A 20054-nucleotide genomic window follows, 5' to 3' on the forward strand; every position below is an offset into this window, starting at 1 on the left:
ACAGAAAATACTGCTGCTGCCCTGCAGGTGGAGGCAAACTACACTACAAACATTAAACAGCTTCCTGATCAGTTCATCATAAAAACACTTTCTATTCACCTTTATCAGTGTGTTTGTGATGAAAGTTTCGTTCTAGTGAAATGTTAACTATAACCAAGGTCATAAACCATCTGAAACCACAAATAACTCAACAACATATTTACTTTTCAGTAAAATATTACAGTAATTAAGGCCTGTTTTATTAAAGGTGTTGATACGACCTCCTTTATTCTGTGTAAGAATAAAATGTGAGTCAATTTGCTTTTGGTGGGTTTAAACACGACATCAAGGACTCAAGTGTTAAAAAAGAGCTGTTTGTGCTTCAACCTCACTTTGTTCTCATCACGTATACAAACTTTTCTTTCTTTACTTCTCTGTAGTTTATTTTATTAAAGGCTATAAAGACACTGAGGCCTTATATACTGAATCTGTACAGTATGATGTTCACGACTGTGTCAAAATCCAGCAAACATGTTGACTGTTGTTTTGTCTCACAGTGTTAATAGATAGATAGATAGATAGATAGATAGATAGATAGATAGATAGATGGATAGATAGATAGATAGATAGATAGATATTGACTTTACTGTCCACCTCAGCGGAAATTTTTCTTTGGCTTCTCCCAAAGTACAGTTTAAGTACATACACTACACATAGCACAACACACCATTAAAAAACATAAAACATATACAACATAACAACAGGCAGGTGGCAGCAGATAGGTATAAATAATACCAGAGAGCAAATCTTATATAATAACAAGTGTTCCCTGATGCAGTCACTCTTAGTTCAATGCCTGTATGTCAAAGGGAATAAAATACTTCTTTTATATGTTCCTGCTGGCCCTCGGGGCCCTGAATCAACAGCCATACGGGAGCAGCTCAAACTCTGAATGTAATGGTTGTGTGGTAACTCTAGTTATATGTTTACCCTTCCTGTTTACAGCACTTTCAAATATGTTAGAGTTGTTTTTGTGACTTGCCAATCACCCTCCCTGCAATGTTAACAATTTTGGAGAGCTTCCTTTTGCTCTTTACACTCAAGTTGCCGTTCCAAGCTCTTATGTTAAATGATAAGATGCTTTCAACATGGCCCCTGTATGTCAATTCTAGTACGTGTTGGCTAACGCCAAAGATCCTCAGCTTCCTGATTAAAAACAGTCGCTGATTGGCTCTCTTAAAAATACTCTCTGAGTTCTCATTAAAAGTCAGAGTCTGATTAATGATTGTGCCCAAGTACATAAAATGTTCTACTTCTTCTCCAGGCTGGTTATTGAGTATGACAGGGAGGATGTTACTGGTTCCCTTTGGTTTTGTTTGTATTATAAGTTATTTTGTTTTGGCCACATTAATTTCCAGTATTATTAATTTGCAATAGAGTGACCTGGCTGAAGTAAGCCTCCTCCTGTATAGTATTGTCTTTCAGGAGACCAACACTGCTTGATTTTTATTTGAAAGTAAAAGAAAAAATGTAGATAATGACGTTTGATGACATAAAGGTCAAGACCCTGTCATAATTTCATTTCAGTCAAATAACTGTATAAACCTTCAGGGGAAAAGTTGACAAAATTCATCAATCATGAGGTCAAAAGTCATTCAGTGTTTTAAGATGTGATCTAAAGTTTTTTCAAGTTGAACTGTCAATTTGTGACCATTTTGTGAACTCATCAAAACCCTCCTCATGTGTTTTTATTGTATTCATAATTTCTCCGGTCAGTTAATGTAGTTTTTGAGTCGACTCAGAGCAGAAATCAGGTTGTTTCATGTTGTGTTTTGTCTGTTTTCCTTTGGTTTTGCTTTGTTGGTCTTTTCTTTCTGAAAATATGACTGATATGAAGATGTTGTGACTTGTTTTGATTGTGTGTCTGGTTTCTGATCTGTACTCTGGTTACTGTTCCTCACAGCAGCTTGTTGAAGCAGGACAGTCTTTGACGAGAATATAATCACGTGCAGTTAGTTTCACTACAGAGAGTCTGATCAGTGCAAACAGACACACTGATGTTTTATCAGTTTAGTAAATTATTCCAGTGCTGCTCAGTCTTCATCACTGCAGCTGCACTTTTTCTCTTCTTCCTGGTGACGTCACTTCAGTATCAGTCAAAAGCCCTGTCAGCGTATGAATTGATCGCCGGGTGCGGTGGCGCGCGCCTGTAATCCAAGCTACCGGGAGGCTGAGGCTGGCGGATCGTTTGAGCTCAGGAGCTCTGAGCTGCAGCGGACTATGCCGATCGGGTGTCCGCACTAAGTTCGGTATCGATATGGTGCTCCTGGGGGAGCCCGGGACCACCAGGTCGTCTAAGGAGGGGTGCACCGGCCCAGGTCGGAAACGGAGCAGGTCAAAGCCCCCGTGCCGCTCAGTAGTGGGATCGCGCCTGTGAATAGACGCTGTAGTGCAGCCTGAGTAATACAGCGGGACCCAGTCTTTTTACACTCTGCACACTCACCAACAAACTGCTGTCACAACACACACACTCAAACATCACGTCTTTACATCACACAGCAGCTACATCGCCGCTTCTTTACCTTCTTTATTCCCCTCAAACTGCTTCATAAAGCAGCTGCTCTCCTCGTCCTACACCACCTCCACCTGGAGGACAGGAGACACTACATCAACCACAGCAAATACTGCTGCTGCCCTGCAGGTGGAGGCAAACTAAAACTACACAGATTATAGTTTTTGTCTGATTGCATTAGACACTGTCTTTGAAACTACAGGGTCTTTTTTGCGAAACTAACACTAACCACAAAACCAAACCAGCAAAACATCATACAGCTCTTGCAAACAATTCTTGCAAAACTCCTCAAACTGTTTTTAAAAAATGTGTTTTTTCATCAGTACAGTACAGGGGCTTTTTTCTGTGTGCAGGGCATACTGTAGCAGTTTGCAAAACAGTTTTGTTATACATGTAGTAACACACACACACACACACACACACACACACACACACACACACACACACACACACACACACACACAGGTATCCAAATGTGTAATCTATGGATGTGTATTCTGAACATAACACACTATCATCACAAATAAGGGAAAAAGTTATTTATTTCTTCTCAAAATGTTCTACTGTAACACTCCTCAAACAACAAAAGCACAGTAGAAGAAAACAAAGACATTTGTGTGAGAACAACAACAACAAAAAACGTTAAATCTCGCCTTCTTTGTGGGTTTGGCCATAAGACTTCATGCACATCACATGCGATGTTGTCATGAGTCAGGCAGCATGGAAAGTATCGCCTAGAGTCCCATATCAAGGCCTGACATGACATGCCAAATGTTCACCTGTGGTCTATTTCTAGAACTCAAGCTCTGATTTGTAAGTGAGCTCATGATCTCAAAGTGTTTTCACATGTGTCAGTTTGTGCAATGTAGAGACAAATGTTTACAGTTTTGCTAGAAGTGAGTTAATAAATTACAAACTGAGTGTAAAGCAGAGAACGTGCATTCGGTTTGGCACACTCGATAAACGCACAAGTCTTAAAGGTTTCGCAGATGATGCTTCAAGAATCACTGTTGATGTTTAAACATTCAGATAAAAACTGTAAACAGCTTCCTGATCAGTTCATCATGAACGCTCTCCATTCGCCTTTATCAGTGTTTTTGTGATAAAAGTTTCATTCTAGTGAAATGTGAAAGTGAGCAGTTGTTTAACCAAAGAAAACTCTGAAGTGAAGAATTATTGTTGTTATTATTACCTTTAACTGATCCATCCAGGTTCTTTGTCCATTATACTGAAATGAGTTTGTTTGTATAATTTGGTGTGAAAGCTGTTAATTGGATGTTTAGAGGCTGATATCTGCTGTCTGAAGCCACTGATACTTGATTTAACTGACATGTTAACGTTCATTCACTCTCCTGCATCAGTTCACTGTTATCCAATAACCCAACAATATGTTTAATTTCAGAAAAATATTACAGTAATTAAGGCATGTTTATTAAAGGTGTTTATGCTGATATAACATACAGACCTTTGATACGACCTCCTTTATTCTGTTTGAGAATAAAATGTGGGTCACTTTGGTTTTAGTGGGTTTAAACACGACATCAAGGACTCGAGTGTTAAAAAAGAGCCGAGCAAAAATTCACGAGTTCAAGTCATTCAGTGTTTTTCTGATGTGATCACAAAGGCGGAGAGGTGTTATAATGTCTGACAAATTATTTGTTTATTTAAATGTCGTTTCTCACATTGATGTTGTTAATCATTTTCTGAGAGATGACAGATTTGCTGAAGTGTTTCAGCCTTTTATGTTACAGTCAAATTGTTGCAACAGACAGTTTTTCTGTGGTTTTGGATTCTCATTATGAAGCTTTGATTGTCTGAGAAATCAAGTTGAACTGTCAGTTTATGACCGTTTTGTGAACTCATCAAAACCCTCTTCGTGTGTTTTTATTGTATTCATAATTTCTTCGGTCAGTTAATGTAGTTTTTGAGTTGACTCAGAGCAGAAATCATGTCGTTTTATGTTGAGTTTTGTCTGTTTTACTTTGGTTTTGCTTTGTCTTTTTTGTGAGGAGTTCTGAAAATATGATTGATATGAAGATGTTGTGACTTGTTTTGATTGTGTGTCTCTGGTTTCTGATCTTTACTCTGGTTACTGGCTGCTCAGTCTTCATCACTGCAGCTGGACTTCGTCCCCAGGGTCCCCGGACTCCACTTTGAGAGCCACTGCTGTAGTCAATGCAAAACATCTCTGCTGTGAAGCAACTACTCAGTTTTGTTCAGTCTGTGTTTATGTGGACTGAAGTGATATTTTCTTTTTATCTCACATTTATCTGTCAGTTTGTCCTGCATACAGACTGTATCAGTTATTCTGAGTTTTTCATCCCATTGCAATAACATTCACTATTTCATTTTATTTCTAAATGTAAAACATTGTGTTGTGTGGATACTGAGCTTTGATTACAGAGAAATAACTTATGCATTTTGCAAAACTTTGGTGTCAGAGGAGCTGTATGGAACTTAAAATACAAATCTAAATGTTATGCAAATTTGCACTTTCACAACTTTCTCACATGAGATTTCTCACACTAGGAGTAATACCATTTTAGGTATTCTCCCAAAATTAAATTAAACACAAATAAAATAAAAACTTGAAGTGGTGTGTCATGTGACTGCTCATTGTAAGTTACATTAAACTGCACATCACACATTCATCTAAATCTTCAAGATTCTTTTTATACAAAATTATTTGTAAATTAAAGCCTATTCTAGTTGTTGAGGTTTCCAGCCACCAGAGACAACATATCACATCAAAAAAAGACACCAAACGACACTGCATGGACCATTTTAATTTAATTTATCTGTTAATTACACTGGTTAAAGTTCATGATCTTCCGGGTGGTAGAGTTCGCTCATCAGTCGGTAGATGTATGACGGTGCATGTCCTCCGATGTTAGAGATGAACAGTGTGATGAGCTCAGGTGGGACGTAGTCAAACACCGGACAGTGCACGTTCACCTTGGAGAGAATCTCACCTAAAATACAAGCAGGAAATTTGTAAATGTTGGATATTATTGTGCAAAAGAGGAACATTTATTTTAAAGGCTTTAAAAGATGAAAATTTGGTTGAGTGGTCATTCACGAGCATTTTGTTCACAATATGAGAGTTACCTTCAGTGAAAGGAAGCACCTCATGTGGAGAGACAAACTTATGGAAGGTGTCTTCTTCATTTGGAAACTACAGACACAAAACAGTTTCATCGTCATCTATTGCCAGCGGAAATTATAATAACCTGACTTGACCTGAGTGTCTTCTTACCTGAGGTGAGAGCTTGAACATGGGAGCACAAACAATGAGAGGCGTCGAGTGGTGCTTGGCTGCGAGGGCTAGAGTGTGTGTCCCGTTGACGGCCCTCAGTCCTCCATTCGCAAGAACTGTCTGCGTACCGATGATGACCTGAAAAGAGACGACCGCACCAGTTCACCCACATGCTCTGACAGCACTGTTTCATAGTCTCCTGTGGTTGAAAAAATACCTTATTAACGCGAGACATGACTGCAAATATGGCGGCGTCTGCAATCACAGTTGTTTCTATGCCAGCTTCTGAGAGACTGGTTGCCATTTCGTGCCCCTGGTGAGAGGTGAACAAATAAGATGAAAGTTAAAACAAACGTCCCTGCATAAAAAAATAATTTCATCTGATATCTAATATGTTTGAGAAGAGGCTACTCCACCTACCTGGCAGAAGGGGGCGCACTCTGCTACGATGACATGGAACTTGCGTTTGCGAGCAGCGTCTTTGAGGAAGGCCTCCACGGTGCGAGAACGACCAATCGTCATGATGACCTCATTAGAGTGGATGTGCTCCAGGGCCTGCATTGCAATGTTGTCAGTTGTTCCCTCTGGAGAAAATAAAAACACCCACAAAACTGTTTAAAATCACAGAATAAATATCAACTTTTCTCAAGCTTAATTAATACAAATTTAATCTAACAGCAGCAGAAGAAATGGGCTGTAGCTAAAAAACATTAAATAAGGATAACTTACCCAGCTCTGTCAACAGCTCATTGATGGCCTCAATGACGTTGGCTTTAAGAGGAGCAAAATGCAGTCGGAAGTTGTCTTCGCTGAGTCCTCCTGAGGTCAGCAGCTTGTGCAGAGATTCCTGCTGATCCGTCTCTTCGCTGCTTCCTCGAGATCTGAAGGAAACAAAGTGGAGTTAACAGGGAATTCAGCAAAGACATTTTTATGCAAGAAGTAAATCTTAAAAAACAAATAGCAAACAATTCAAACTTAAACATTTTGTCAGGTATAATTAAAATAACTTTCAGATGCGGGTTAATACACATTTAGAGAGCGAGTAAGTATTTACTGCAGCATGATGGTGTTTGAGGGATTGTGCAACAGTGTGAACAGTTTTTATAGTTTTTGTACAAATATAGAGGTTTCAACAAATTACTATTTGCTTTATTGATAAATTGATAAACTTTTCCCCCTGATAGATTAATTTTTCACTTTGTAAAATTTGACTAAATCAGGACAAATGACCACTGGAAACCTCTAGAGGTAAATTAGCTTAGCAAAGCAAAGGGGTTTTTAGTTTATACAAATGTGATTGAGAAAAGCTGCAAATTTTGACATCAGAGAAGCTGCAAACTACTCATTTTTGTGATTTTATATCATTTAATTGCTATTATTAAATGATTAGTGAGTCCACTGACAAAAATAAATCAGCAATCATTTTTATAATTGTTTAAATGGACTATATCAGGCATTGGCTACACAGGCAACAATGTTAGAAGGATAAATTCACTGTTGCTCTTAGTTGTTTTTATAGGATTTCTTGACAATAAGAAAAACTTCCTCTTGATCTCTCAGCTGCTGGAATAGATTTTGATTACCAACTTGACAGCATACAAGGTGACACCCCAAAGAGTTTCCTGTGTACAAATGTAGATTAGATCTAAATCGGCAAACATAATCTTTAATGGGACATATGTGTGTATCATCACCTGGCATACTCCTCTCTGATGATCTTCAGCACTCGCCTGATCATGTTACCAACAGTGGTCTCTGAGGGCTGAGCGGCAGTCATCCTCCTCCCCTCTTTCCGGATGATTTCCATCAGATCACCTGAAACAGAAAGCAGAAATAAGATATCTGTAAATGCTAAAGATGGTGACACTATTTAAACTACTTTTCCCTATTGTCTTAATCACATTTTTACTTTGAAATCTCCATTTACCTAGATGTTTGCATATTTCCCCCCTTATAATTGATTGTATTTGTGTACTAAGCACCTAATTACATTTGAGATGATTAAAGCTGTATTTCCTTACTTTAGTGACTTGACTCAGACAGTAAACACAGGCCTCCATGTCTGCTTGCTCACTCAGCAACTCACCAAAGTCATTTATTAGAAGCTGAGTCACATAATCAAAACCTCCTTTACTTCTAAAATTAGCTACTATCAAACTATTCCCACACATTTGGCAGCTGTTAGTCGCCACTAAATTGTAGTTTTAGCACTTTCAACATATTTTAGAAACTCCTACACTGTTGACAGCTTCCATACTGGTTCCCTGCACCGCTATACTGTCTGAGTTTAAGAGGTAAATTAAAGAAATGATCAGCATGAAGCACCTGCGCTGCTCCATCGAGCCTGGGCTGTGATTCTGCGGAGCAGGGCGGTCGTTTCTCGGGCTGTCTCCGCCGAGCCCCGCAGCGGTCCCGTCCCGCTGCCTCCTCGCTTCAGGTCGGACAGAAACGCTTCTATCCTCTCCGTCAGGTCCGTTTCTTTATCCGAGCCCGGCATTGTTGTTGTTAAAACGTCTCTCTGTCAGACAAATAACTGGGCAGTTTATCTACCATGCAATTGTTTTGATGAGGAAGAACTTCAAGAGTACATCCGGGTTATTTTGACTGCGGCGTCATTTGATTGGATCGTGTCTGGATGGTAACCATAGACTGTTGGTAACCCTCGCGAAAGATCTCGCGAGAGTGATCATTTCAACTGAAACCATGATCTTTTTTTAACCCTCACCAAGCGTCTTTTTGTGCCTAAACCTAACCAGACCTTAACCATAGCTTTGTCACACCATAAAACATAATTAGTCTGTACAATGACAAACAACGCACGCAATGAAAGAACAACGTGTATGACTCTCGCGAGAGTTTAGCAAATCTAGGGTTACCGTCTAGACACGACCAGTCTATTGGAGGACCGCTTTACAAACTGTTGCATCAATTTCTCGGTGAGTCAGCTACAAATAAGCATGACTTTGGATAAACATGTAAGAAATTATTTTTACAGCAAAAGGAAAATTATTCTACGTGGGGACTTTGTGTGGAACTCCCATTTTTCTAACATTCAATGGGAAACAACATCTCCAACCTCCAACAAATTGAAAGAAGTACATTACAAAATTATGGATAACATCTATTTTATGAATGTCAGTTTGCGTCAGGATTCTGGAAAAAAAAAGATGATCATTTTGACATTAAAACCAACCATTCAAATAAACTGGAAGTCAAGGATGTAATACTATATTCTGAAAACAAAAACCAGAAAGTTCAGGACTGTCAGTTTATTAATTTCACTGGGCAAATTTCGCATCCATAAATCCAAGTTCTTGAGGTCTCGTCCATCATTTGAACTTTTCATGACTGTATTTAGAAAGCATTTTGAGTCTATCCAACTTATAAACAATAAGAGATCTGCATATACAGTTAAGAGAATATAATTTGTCGTGAATTTTCCTTAAACATTTTAGCTCAAGCAGGTCAATCAAAATGTGGCACAGGTATATTGATAAATTCTGTATCTCCTGCAGAATGATAGAAAAAAGTAAATAGCCAGATTATGTTTAACATTTATTTCATACATACAGGAAAATACCAGATAAACATTTTTATACCTAAGCAGGTATCATCTAAACTCATAACAATGTCAATTTATTGTAAATATATAGTGCATACAGTCACTAGAAATAAAAGAAAACAAGCATTCGATATGTAACAGCTCTGTAAACAAGTCAGATGCAAATATGCTGCAAGCATCCAAATCCTGTAGTTAGCACAGACTTGAGTTCAGAGTCATTTAAATGATGATTTCCATCCTTCTTCCCTAACTGTCTTTTCTTTAACCCTCTGATTTATAGTCCATGGTAGCTTGTAGACAGTCAGTATGAATCAGAATCATCTTTTTTGGCCAAGTATGTTTACACATACAAGGAGTTTGACTCCAGTTTAGTTGCTCTGAATGTGCTTACAACACATCAATTTTCAGAAAGATACACAAGGAATGACTATACACAGGTGAAACTGTTTCTGTGAACTGTAAACAGGATACAAACAGTGTAAAGAAGTGAAGGGTGATGAGATAAATATTAAATGGTAAAAAAGAAAATGACATGTTACTTTATATACAGTACGTACACATTATACTTTATGTACAGTATATACAGCCTGTTCAAATATACAGTAATAAATGAAATGTATTGCACACTTTTAAACTAAAATAAATGTGTATAATGTGTAGGTTCAGTGGGTATTATAGTGTTCAGGGTTACTGCAGCGCCACAGTGAGTTAACATAAGTTCATAAGTGTGATGGCAAGGGTGAAGAAACTGTTCCTGTGTCTGGAGGTTTTGGTGAACAGTGATCTGTAACACCTACCAGAGGGGAGAAGGTGGAACAGGTTGTGTCCAGGGTGTGAGGGGTCTGCAGTGATTTTCTCTGCCCGTTTCCTGACTCTAGAGGTGTCCAGGTCCTGGATGGCGGGCAGATCGGCATCGATAATCTTTTCTGCAGACCTGACTGTCCGTTGTGGTCTGTTCCTGTCTTGTTTGGTAGCCGACCCAAAGAAGACAGTGATGGATGTGCAGAGAACAGACTCCGTGACTACAGTGTAAAACTGGATATGAAATGGAACGTGGTAGATTAGTCACACACAAAGCATCTCAAACACTGATCCCCAGAGTTGATGGTTCATTGGAAGTGTTGTCACAGTTGCTCCGAACTGGAGGAAACCTTTGTCCAACTATTGTCTGGAAGTTTAGTAGATTACAATTCTCACCAATTACATCAATGACTGTTGAGTGACAATTTCTATTTGTACTGGAATATTGAAGCTTTAGATGTGGAAATCTCAGACAGATCAACTACAGATGTTGTGGTTCAAAGCATTAATGCGTTTTGTTTGTGGGATCCTGTCTGTTTTTTCTTATTCCACAGGTTGACTGATATTTTTGTCGTTATAATAATATTGCCGTCCTTCCATCTCACAAAATGTTTTACTTTGTGTCAAAACAAAGTGACTTTTCAAAGTCTGTCATGGGTGTGGCGAGGTCATGAAACAAGCTGTTCTGATGTCATCCCACGACTGAGAGGCATTCACAAGGTTTTTGAACTCGCAGCCATGTGTGTACGTCTGTTTGATTTAAAAGGTCAAACACAAAGCTATACTCTATAATGTTGGTTAAGTATGATACTTAAAATACACTTCAGAGCTTGAAACCAAAACAGACATGATTTCAATATGATGAATGATTTTCACCCATCAGTTTGAGTTGTTTACATTGTATGAGGTTCTTGGTGAAAGACGTGTAGCACTCATGTCACTGTATCACACAGAGCTGTGAGCTACTGGATCAGGTCTAGGTTCGAAGGAGAGGATGGGATGAATAAAATAAAGCAGAGACGAGAACCTTTAAATCAATAAGATGGCAGTTTACTAACAAATATTACGTAACACAACACCTACGATTATTAAAACATAGGTAAGTTTCATTCAACTCCTTTTGTTCCTTATCTTTTTTAGAATAAATCCATTTTCCATCTTGTCAAATTAGTTTTGTGAATTACAGACGAGTGACAAATGAAAGGGAAAACCAATGTAAAGTATCTTAATAAGGTTTTAGGTCAACATGTGCTGCCAGAACAGATTCAGTGCACCTTGGCATTGATTCTTCAGTCTCTGAACTCTACTGGAGGGATGAACACCATTCTTCAAAAGATATTCCCTCATTTGGTGTTTTGATGATGGTGGTGGAGAGCACTGTCTAACACGTCAGTCCAAAATCTCCCATAGGTGTTCAATTAGGTTGAGATCTGGTGACTGAAGGTCATAGTATACGATTCACACCATTTTCATACTCATTAAACCATTCAGTGACCCCTCGTGCCCTGTGGATGGGGGCATTGTCATCCTGGAAGAGACCACTCCTATCAGGATAGAAATGTTTCATCACAGGATAAAGGTGATCACTCAGAACACCTTTGTATTGATTTGCAGTGACCCTTCCCTCTAAGGGGACAAGTGGACCCAAACCATACCAGCAAAATGCCCCTCACAGCATAACAGAGCCACCAGATCCCCTCACTGTAGGGGTCAAGCATTTCCTTTGATTTGTCATCCGTCTGTATGTTTTCATTTAAGACTGGTCTGTATTTTCTTAATTTAATGGGTTAAACCTGTTTATTTTAGTCATTTCCCATTTGAGTAAACTATTTTCATGTGAACAGGTCATCTTTAATTCCTTGTTCCACTTAATCTGACCCATTCAATTATCCCTTTTCAAAAAAAAGATACACAGTTCAACTCAAAATATATGAACAAAGTATGCAATAACAATTTAACACTAACACCATAACAATGTTGCAGTCTATGATTTTAATATATTTTAAAACAGATTATTTATTGCCATTAATTTCTATGTATCTGTTTTTAAATAGCTATCTATGCCTGATTATTGTTCTATTTGTCAACAGTTCATCAGTGGTCAGGTTGAGTTGCTTGTCCATGGTCTGAGTACTTTTCCACTGGATTTGACTTTTTCTCCTTGGAACATTTCACAGCAGTCAGTTCATAGATCACGTCATATGCTGGAATATTGCTTAACATTTGAATTCTTGGATAATTTGTAGCATTGCTCCCCCGGTTCTTATCTCATCTGAGATTTTGTTTTGACATCATTATACGGTAAGCGAGCTCCTCATCATGGTATTTATTAAATTTGTCTGTTGTCTCATATAGTGGTGTTGTAACATGTAAGGTGATGGGGGGTCTCATTTAAACTACAATTTTCCACCATCTGATAACTGTCTGGTCCGTCAAAAAGAAAAAGTTCAGCTGATGAAATGAGAAGTTTCTCCATCATAGATGAGGTCTGAGCTGTTACAGTCAGAATAATAATAATAATAATTGAAATGGCATTTGTGTTTCAGTCTGGGGGATAATTGTAATGTTGTTGGTATCCTCTGAGTGCTCGTCTTTACCGAGGATGTCTCTAACCTCACTTTAAGCCAATTTGAATCAATGAAGAGAAACTGTAACAAGAATGAGTGACTAAAATGTTACTCCTATATTAAAGCTCCTATATTATCCCACTGGTCAACAAATGGGATTTTCCAAGATTTTATCAAACAAAACCATTTGTTGTGTCTAACTAATATGACGGATTGCTCACCTTCCGTTGTGGAGTTTTTTTTATGACGTATGAGTTTCAGAATGATTCCTTGTACTGTAGCAACGTACACACTTTTAGTTTTTGTTCATTTGGGAGGGATGAGCTCCACATTTTTGATCACACTTTGTGCTTGTTGCTATGGAGTTTTAATGAACTTATTGTAAGTTGCTTAGGATAAAAGTGTCATCCAAATGAATGTAATGGTGACACTGATCAAACCTCCTCAAGACAAGTTAAGATATTATACATGAACATTGCACATAATCCGTAGAAACTGAAAAATAGATTTTGTTGGTCAATATTGTGACCAGCCACACAATCTAAGCTTTGCTTCATTATAGTGAAGATAGAAAATATTTTAAATATTTCTACCTTTTCCATTTCATGCTATACTGCTAGAAATCTTGTCCTTTACCAATTTAAGTACTAGTACTTATAATACTGTGATATGATTACAGCCTAAACCTGTAGCTCATTAAAATGCTTTTTAAAGTCTGAAAGTCTTTCAGAATCCATATTTTAACATCCTAAATGGCAAAATTACACATTAGACTACATCAACATTAATGTAAATCCATCCAATATTTTATTGAATAAAAGCCCAACACAAATTTACAAAATTTATCAGTCAACATAAAAATCATTGATTGCGCACAAAGCGCATGTTCATTGTTAAAAATGTACCCATGACAGATGCCTTAATTAATCCCCATCAGAAACAATCTGAATATTTGCAACCACCCACATTCTCCTGTAACCCAAACCTCATAAGCATTTCTAAAGAAAACAAGCACGCTGGATGGATCTGCAAGTACTGTAATTGGGAAGTGATATTTTGATAAATTCAAAAGAATATATAATTTACCAGTGTGTGTGAAGAAAAGGGGCGAATGACTGAAAGGGAATACCAGAACATGTTTAGACAACCTACTGTACATTTCCCTTCAATACCTCCATCTGCTGCACATGAACTGTGATCTCACAGAAGTCAGGTGGTTAAGTTATTCGGGGCTGGAGCCACACATACATATGACGCTGCCTGTTTTGATTGGTGACTGTTCAGGTGTTTCAAAAACAAGACTAGAATGTGCAAGAGCTCATAGACGTGACCTAATTTATAAACCAGAGAAAATCACTCTGACAACTCACAACCCCCCGCATCAAAAAAAAAAAAACCTGTAGAAGCAACTAAGTAGCATTTACAATATGAAAACAAACTAAAGACACGGTTAAATTTAGCTACCAAACATGAATGCAAATTAAGTGACTTAACACAGAAGTTCAGTGGTTGCCAATTTTTTCATCAAAGTATCAACAAGCCACCATTTCAAATAGCCTTCACTTGATAAAAAGGGCACCAAGGATCTAGTTTGCTTGGCATGGCAAAGAATGTGTACATCAACAGAAGGGCAAAAGACATTCTCTCATGGCACATCCATTCAAACTGAGCTCAAAATCAAACGTTACTGTTCAACAGATTTGAAGGAACAAGTTCTTATTCAGCAAGCTGCAACATTCAAAAAACAGTGCAGACAGAAACGTGAACTACTATGAGATGGACATATCTCACCTATGCGGTGACACACGTCTCCCCATGTCTCACAGTGCATTTCTCCCTACAGCGCTTTTCATGTTTCAAACCACTAAATAAGCAGGTGAATCTTTTTTTTTTTTTTTTCTCAGAGGACAACCTTGGTACTCTCTCTCGCTCACAGCCATGAAGAAATTAGAATTTGAGCCCCTCAACCCCACTTGCTGTTGTTTGCTGAAGCTAGTCCAAGGAGGGTGGATGTTGGGATGTGTTGGCTGACTGACAGCGTCCCCCTGAGGTACGGAGCCAGGGGCTGCTCTACTCGATCAGCTTCTTTGCCTTGAAGAAGCGCCGCAAGTAGAAGACCTGCCATGTGGCCAGCCCAATGAGACAGCACATGGAAAATATGCTGAAGTACAGCACACGTGTGTTGGTGGACTCTGTTAAGAAGGGGGAAAAAAAGACGGTTGTTGTGTTATTTTTATAGAGATTTTTGATCTTTTGACTTTTTGATCATACAATGAACTAACCAACAAAAACAAACTTCCCCTTAAGAACTTTTCTATTATTCCCTCTATCTTCACTTCAGTGTTTTCTTACCATTGGTGTCCCGCATCTCCTCCTCTCTCTTTTTCATGTAAGCAAAGTCATTGACGATGGACTCGGACAGGTCCTCCAGTCGTCTCAGTTCGACCTCCAGAGGCTTCAGCTTCTCCACTTTAGCAATCTGGAAGAAAACAAACAAAACAGAGGATACTCAACCACAGAGAAGTGATAGAAAAAGGTAAAACTTCAGTTTTTAAACAGTGTTCTTATATAGTTTGTCCAGTAGGTGTCACTCTCGGACTGTGTACATGTCTCGTGTGTGGCAGTTAAGTCGTGTTCATTTACTGCAGGCTGGTGATAAACCTGCTGTTTAATCTTTGGTGTGAACCAAACAGCTGCACTGCAGGCAAAGGCGGCTTTTGATCTTGAACAAACTCTGGTGTGGTTGGTTTGTGGACCAGCCACATTATGTGTTATGTGACATGTGACAAATTCAACAGCTACATTTACATAATTTACCTGATAATAACGACAACAACAACATTAACAACAATCTTTTCCCCTCATGTTGTGGTGCAGGACACTTCCTTTACTCCCTCTCATTCACCTATTTACACACTAACACTCATGTGATGGTGGTGGAGATGCCCATAGAGTGCAACTAGGGTTCAATGTCTCGCTCGAGGACACTTCAGCACGTGGACCAGAGGAGCCTGAGGTTGTGAAACCGCCAACCTCGCGATTCGAGGACAAGCTGCTCTCTGTGCTGTGTTGTCAGTCCATGTGACCGACTTTTGGTTGACTTCGAATAAGTCTGTTAACCTTGAACTGATTAGAATTTAATGGCAACAACGGATCTCTCTCTCTCTTAGGTGTGGACCACGGAAACCGAACTACAACACTACACTGTATAGCAGCACCTGATATGGACATTTTGACCATTAAGAACTTGCATCTTGCAAATAACATCAAATAAGTGCAGAATTTTGAAACACTAAAAGCTCCCGCTTGCATCTGCCAAGTACATATTCTCAACTATTGTGTAAAACACACAGGGACTCCGGCCAGCATATAACCAAATACTAATACACTGTGTACTGAACTGCTTGTAAATTTGTTCAAAGTGACACACCCGTCTATGTAGGTCAATACATGTGTCATTTCAGCTCCACCCACCAGTTCGCAAACGGGCATGCCCACAAGAGCTTTCCCTGAACGCCCACCTACACACCCACTCAGGATAACAGAACGTCATGTTCGTGCGCCATGTGTGGGAAGAGGGGTGATTCTCAGCTTTATCACTTCTGTGCTTATTATCGAGCGTTGCCTGAGGCAGCAGCAGTACCGAGCGCTAAGCCACTCTGAAAGCCCTGAAAAGTAAGCGGTAAATGAAATAAAGTGGTGTAACGTAAGCAGTGATGCACAACACTGTGTCCCTATTTAGATAAATGTTAATCCTCCTCCACTGATTTCACCATAACGTTAATATTAGGCCATCTTTGGCATCATTATTGTGTTTCTACAGTGGACACTTATTGCCACGTAAACAGTAAAAGGCATCAGCATTGCTGCAATCAGAAAAATATTTACTGTGGCATGAATGTAAATAAGGTATTGAATAAGAAAGTTCCTGTTTTGACAGTTCAACTTGATTTGATAATTTGATGTTGTGCAATAGTTCCAGGGAGGTTTGTAAGAGTCATTTATCTCTTGAATCTGCATTCGTTTCTAAGATGTTTGATAAATAAGGGTATTTACTTTGTGGACGCGTGTACTTAATACATGTGTACATAATTAACCAAGTAGGTCAATCTCTCATTTTTCAGAGTCCAAGACCAACTTCAACCCAGAGTTTGGATTAAGTATTTTAGACATCTGGGTGTCTTCTAACTGACATTAGGCTCAAGAATGTTGGCAATCAAATTCATTTGTGGCTTTCTAGTTTTTCAAAGCAGAATAGTGAATATACATATTAAAAATCAAATTGCATTACCAATGTCCTTCATCCACTGACCTAGTCTGCAAGCTGCAGCCAGACATTCCTGATGTGCATGCAGTAGCCGCATCATTCAACAAAAGTGAGCCAACAGCTCGGACTCAGACATTTACCTCTTCATAGTTTTTAGCCTCCACACCATGCTTCATGTCCAGATTGACCAGCTGGTCAGGCACTCTTCCAGTTCCTGATTAAAAACAGCACAAATTTAACATGATTAATTGATATTTTCACATCATCTTGAGCATTGAAAAAAGTCTTCATTAATACAACTAACGCACTAAGATTTCTTCACTGTCATTCCAATCATAACCTCCCTGCATGTATCAACATTAGTTTTATCTCCTAACTTATAAATTATTGCTTTAAAATATATAAATAAATATTCATATTTTCATACAAAAACATTTTAGAAATGGGTTAAAATGTCATTGCCCATTTTATTTCTGGACATAAGAGCCAAATCTTCATCATAGACACCGATAATCTCTTTTTCCTTGCACAATGATAAAGATAAATTAATTGTATGTGTATGCTGATAACAGTAACATGGTATTTATTTATGTATCAGTAAACATGTGTGGCAGAGAAACGAGATCTTTTATATCACAACGCTCTGAATGTGTTGATTGGTTTTGGAGGTTAACACACTTACCCATGGGGGATTTGCTCTCAAAGCACACCTCAAACATATCATAGTCTTCTGTGGTGAATGCAAACTTTCCTTTTGTTGCATCTTCCTTGGAGTAAAGAGTGTGACTGGAGGAGTCTGTGATCTACAAAAAAAAAAAACAATTATAGAAATATTAACTTTGCTGAAGTGGTTAATCTACAGAAAATTAAATGTCAAGAATACTGAAAATCAATAACTTTAAAAGCCTTCTGCTCAGCTGCAGCACTGTAGCACTTTAGGATTCACTGCAAATGAAAAGTGCAGCACAAACTAAATGCATTATTATTACTATTATTACATATATCAAATATTCTTCTTGCTCCAGATTCAGAAACATGAGTACTGGCTGCTTTTCTCTCTTTTACATTATTGTAAATAGTTTTGTTGTTGTTGTTGTTGATGTTTGTTTTAAAGTGTTGGTTGATAAAACATGTAATTTTAAAAATGTTTTTAAAATGAGTTCTGGGCAACTTTGACGTGCTTTTTTGCAATTTCTGTCCTTTTTTTAAAAAAAAAAACAGATTTAACTTTAAATTGAAAAAATAAAACAACTTAAACATGAAAAAATAACAGCTACTTGCAGCCCTAATTAACTGCATTAAAATTAATTCAAAACATTAATCGAGGATAATAATTAAGTTTCTTTTCCATAACCAGCAAACCAATTACTGTTATTAATGTGTCAGCTGTTAGAAGATGGAGACTGTTACACTAAACCTTATTAGTTATTATTGATGAGGATGCAAAGGGTTAATAACAACATCATGAGAAAAGACGTTCTTGTATGATATGTGGGGGGAATCAAGTCTGTTAAATTAAATTAAACTTGTATTCAAGAAGCCGTTGACGTGCCATTAGCTAAGTGGCTAATGTGCTAATGTGGCTAGCTTAAGTAAGACTGACGTGTAACAGCAGCAGAGCCCAAATGATGACACTGACGAGATTATTTCACACAATATAACATACAATAACCCAACAAACCACAGCAATCTGTTATATAACAGATGTCTATTAGTGTCAACGTTGCTTTATTATGTGCCAAGATGCAAACAAATATATTCTGGACGTTAATTAGCTAACGCGACTAAAACCAGGAAGACGGGTTTTCAGGGCCTGAGTTAGCTACAGTCATAACAGTTGTCACTTATCTCAGCTGTATACAACCACTAGCTGAGATTGTTTTTTAACATTAAATATAATTTTCACCACCTCTTGCTTGGTTAAACACAGACATTAGCAGTCTGGAGGTATTTCGGCCTCCGTGAAAGCAGGCTGCGCTGGCTGCGCTGGCTGCAGCTAATAGTTAGCCGCGGCTCGGAGCTCACCTTCAGGTTAGTTTTGGTGTTCGCCTGTTCGCTTATTTCATATTCTCCCGTGACGAGAACGTCTTTATGGATCTCCTCCCGTAAACACTTTCTTGAGTTGACCGGTAAAAAGAAAGATATGGAAAAAACCGATTCAATAAGGACCGGTAACAGCACTAGCACAGCGAGTCGAGCCATGGCTACCCTCAACCGACCAGCCAACCAGCCCGTGCCAGCGAACCAGCTTAACGCCGAGCTCCGAGCTCAGGCAGCCGGCCTACTGCGCACTCCAGCGCCGCCGCTGGCCTGGAGGGGGAATTACATCATGTCATATTCTCTATGTTGAAACAAGGGCCCAAACTGAAAAAACAAGGGTCTTAGGTACACGTAAGCTCAAATGCATCTCTCTCTTTTGCTACCAAATGCTAATGAATAGGACTGCTTTCTAATTAAACCCGGGGTGTCGTGTAATTAAAATCACATAACTTCACACATGTGATGCCATTAGATTTGGGCAATCTTTCACCAGAAAGTATTTGCTGTGAAGTCCAGTCTTAGGTCAGTGACAAAGGCTTTTGAGTAATTTAATGTTAAGGATACAAATTTGTCATAAATTGAAGCAATATTGCCAATTGTTGTGTTTACAATACATTCATACCTCAAAATATACTATAATATGGTGAAAAGATGTTTGTTTTTTTTCATTTTCATTTTTCATTGTCCCACTTTAGAAAATGTGGTTTGAAATGTCAGACAGCATGGGTTTACTAATATGGTACAGTCATATATGTTGTTAAATTGGTGAAATATGCATTTAAATACATTATCAATACTATTACTAATATTAATACATAATACATAATATAATACAATACAATACTATCTGTAACAGCAAAAACATTGGAATTACTGAAATGATCAAATTTGGGCATACACTTTGGCCTTAGGTGTTACTGACCAGAGTTTTTATTTTATGAATTAAGGTGATTTAGACCTTTCAGCCTCCCAATGAGTGTCCCATATTTCAGCCTGAACTGTCCCACACT

The 20054-nt window shown here is 38.3% G+C and overlaps 2 protein-coding genes and 1 long non-coding RNA gene across 3 annotated transcripts; 1 reads left to right on the forward strand and 2 right to left on the reverse strand.

Moving 5' to 3' along the window:
* Positions 1 to 5317: 5317 nt before the first annotated feature.
* Positions 5318 to 8399, reverse strand: eif2b2 (eukaryotic translation initiation factor 2B, subunit 2 beta). Its single transcript, XM_042390672.1, has 8 exons — positions 8133 to 8399; positions 7502 to 7622; positions 6537 to 6688; positions 6228 to 6391; positions 6025 to 6120; positions 5808 to 5945; positions 5660 to 5726; positions 5318 to 5523 (listed from the first exon to the last, which is right to left on the reverse strand). The coding sequence occupies exons 1-8, from the start codon at positions 8302 to 8304 to the stop codon at positions 5366 to 5368; spliced, it is 1068 nt and encodes a 355-aa protein (XP_042246606.1). The 5' UTR covers positions 8305 to 8399; the 3' UTR covers positions 5318 to 5365.
* Positions 8400 to 8510: 111 nt separating this feature from the next.
* On the forward strand, positions 8511 to 10574 carry LOC121882418. The gene is made up of 2 exons (XR_006092081.1): positions 8511 to 8743; positions 10248 to 10574. It is a non-coding gene; the product is annotated as an uncharacterized LOC121882418 (long non-coding RNA).
* Positions 10575 to 13521: 2947 nt separating this feature from the next.
* On the reverse strand, positions 13522 to 19257 carry tmed10 (transmembrane p24 trafficking protein 10). The gene is made up of 5 exons (XM_042391358.1): positions 19030 to 19257; positions 17687 to 17807; positions 17145 to 17218; positions 15090 to 15216; positions 13522 to 14929 (listed from the first exon to the last, which is right to left on the reverse strand). The coding sequence occupies exons 1-5, from the start codon at positions 19204 to 19206 to the stop codon at positions 14808 to 14810; spliced, it is 621 nt and encodes a 206-aa protein (XP_042247292.1). The 5' UTR covers positions 19207 to 19257; the 3' UTR covers positions 13522 to 14807.
* Between the last annotated feature and the right edge of the window lie 797 nt (positions 19258 to 20054).

This window comes from Thunnus maccoyii, chromosome 17 (genome assembly GCF_910596095.1).
Source record: "Thunnus maccoyii chromosome 17, fThuMac1.1, whole genome shotgun sequence".
NCBI lineage: Eukaryota > Metazoa > Chordata > Actinopteri > Scombriformes > Scombridae > Thunnus > Thunnus maccoyii.

Bases quoted from the DNA above. Each gene is read 5' to 3' on its own strand.
- eif2b2 (XM_042390672.1), bottom strand. From the start codon at position 8,304: ATGCCGGGCTCGGATAAAGAAACGGACCTGACGGAGAGGATAGAAGCG. The intron at 6,121-6,227 runs GTAGGTGGAGTA...ACCTCTCACCAG, and splicing joins AGTGCGCCCCCTTCTGCCAG to GGGCACGAAATGGCAACCAG. The intron at 5,727-5,807 runs GTAAGAAGACAC...TTGTGTCTGTAG, and splicing joins TGTTCAAGCTCTCACCTCAG to TTTCCAAATGAAGAAGACAC.
- tmed10 (XM_042391358.1), bottom strand. From the start codon at position 19,206: ATGGCTCGACTCGCTGTGCTAGTGCTGTTACCGGTCCTTATTGAATCG. The intron at 17,219-17,686 runs GTAAGTGTGTTA...GTTTTTAATCAG, and splicing joins TGAGAGCAAATCCCCCATGG to GAACTGGAAGAGTGCCTGAC. The intron at 15,217-17,144 runs GTAAATGTCTGA...GTTTTCTTCCAG, and splicing joins AGGCTAAAAACTATGAAGAG to ATTGCTAAAGTGGAGAAGCT.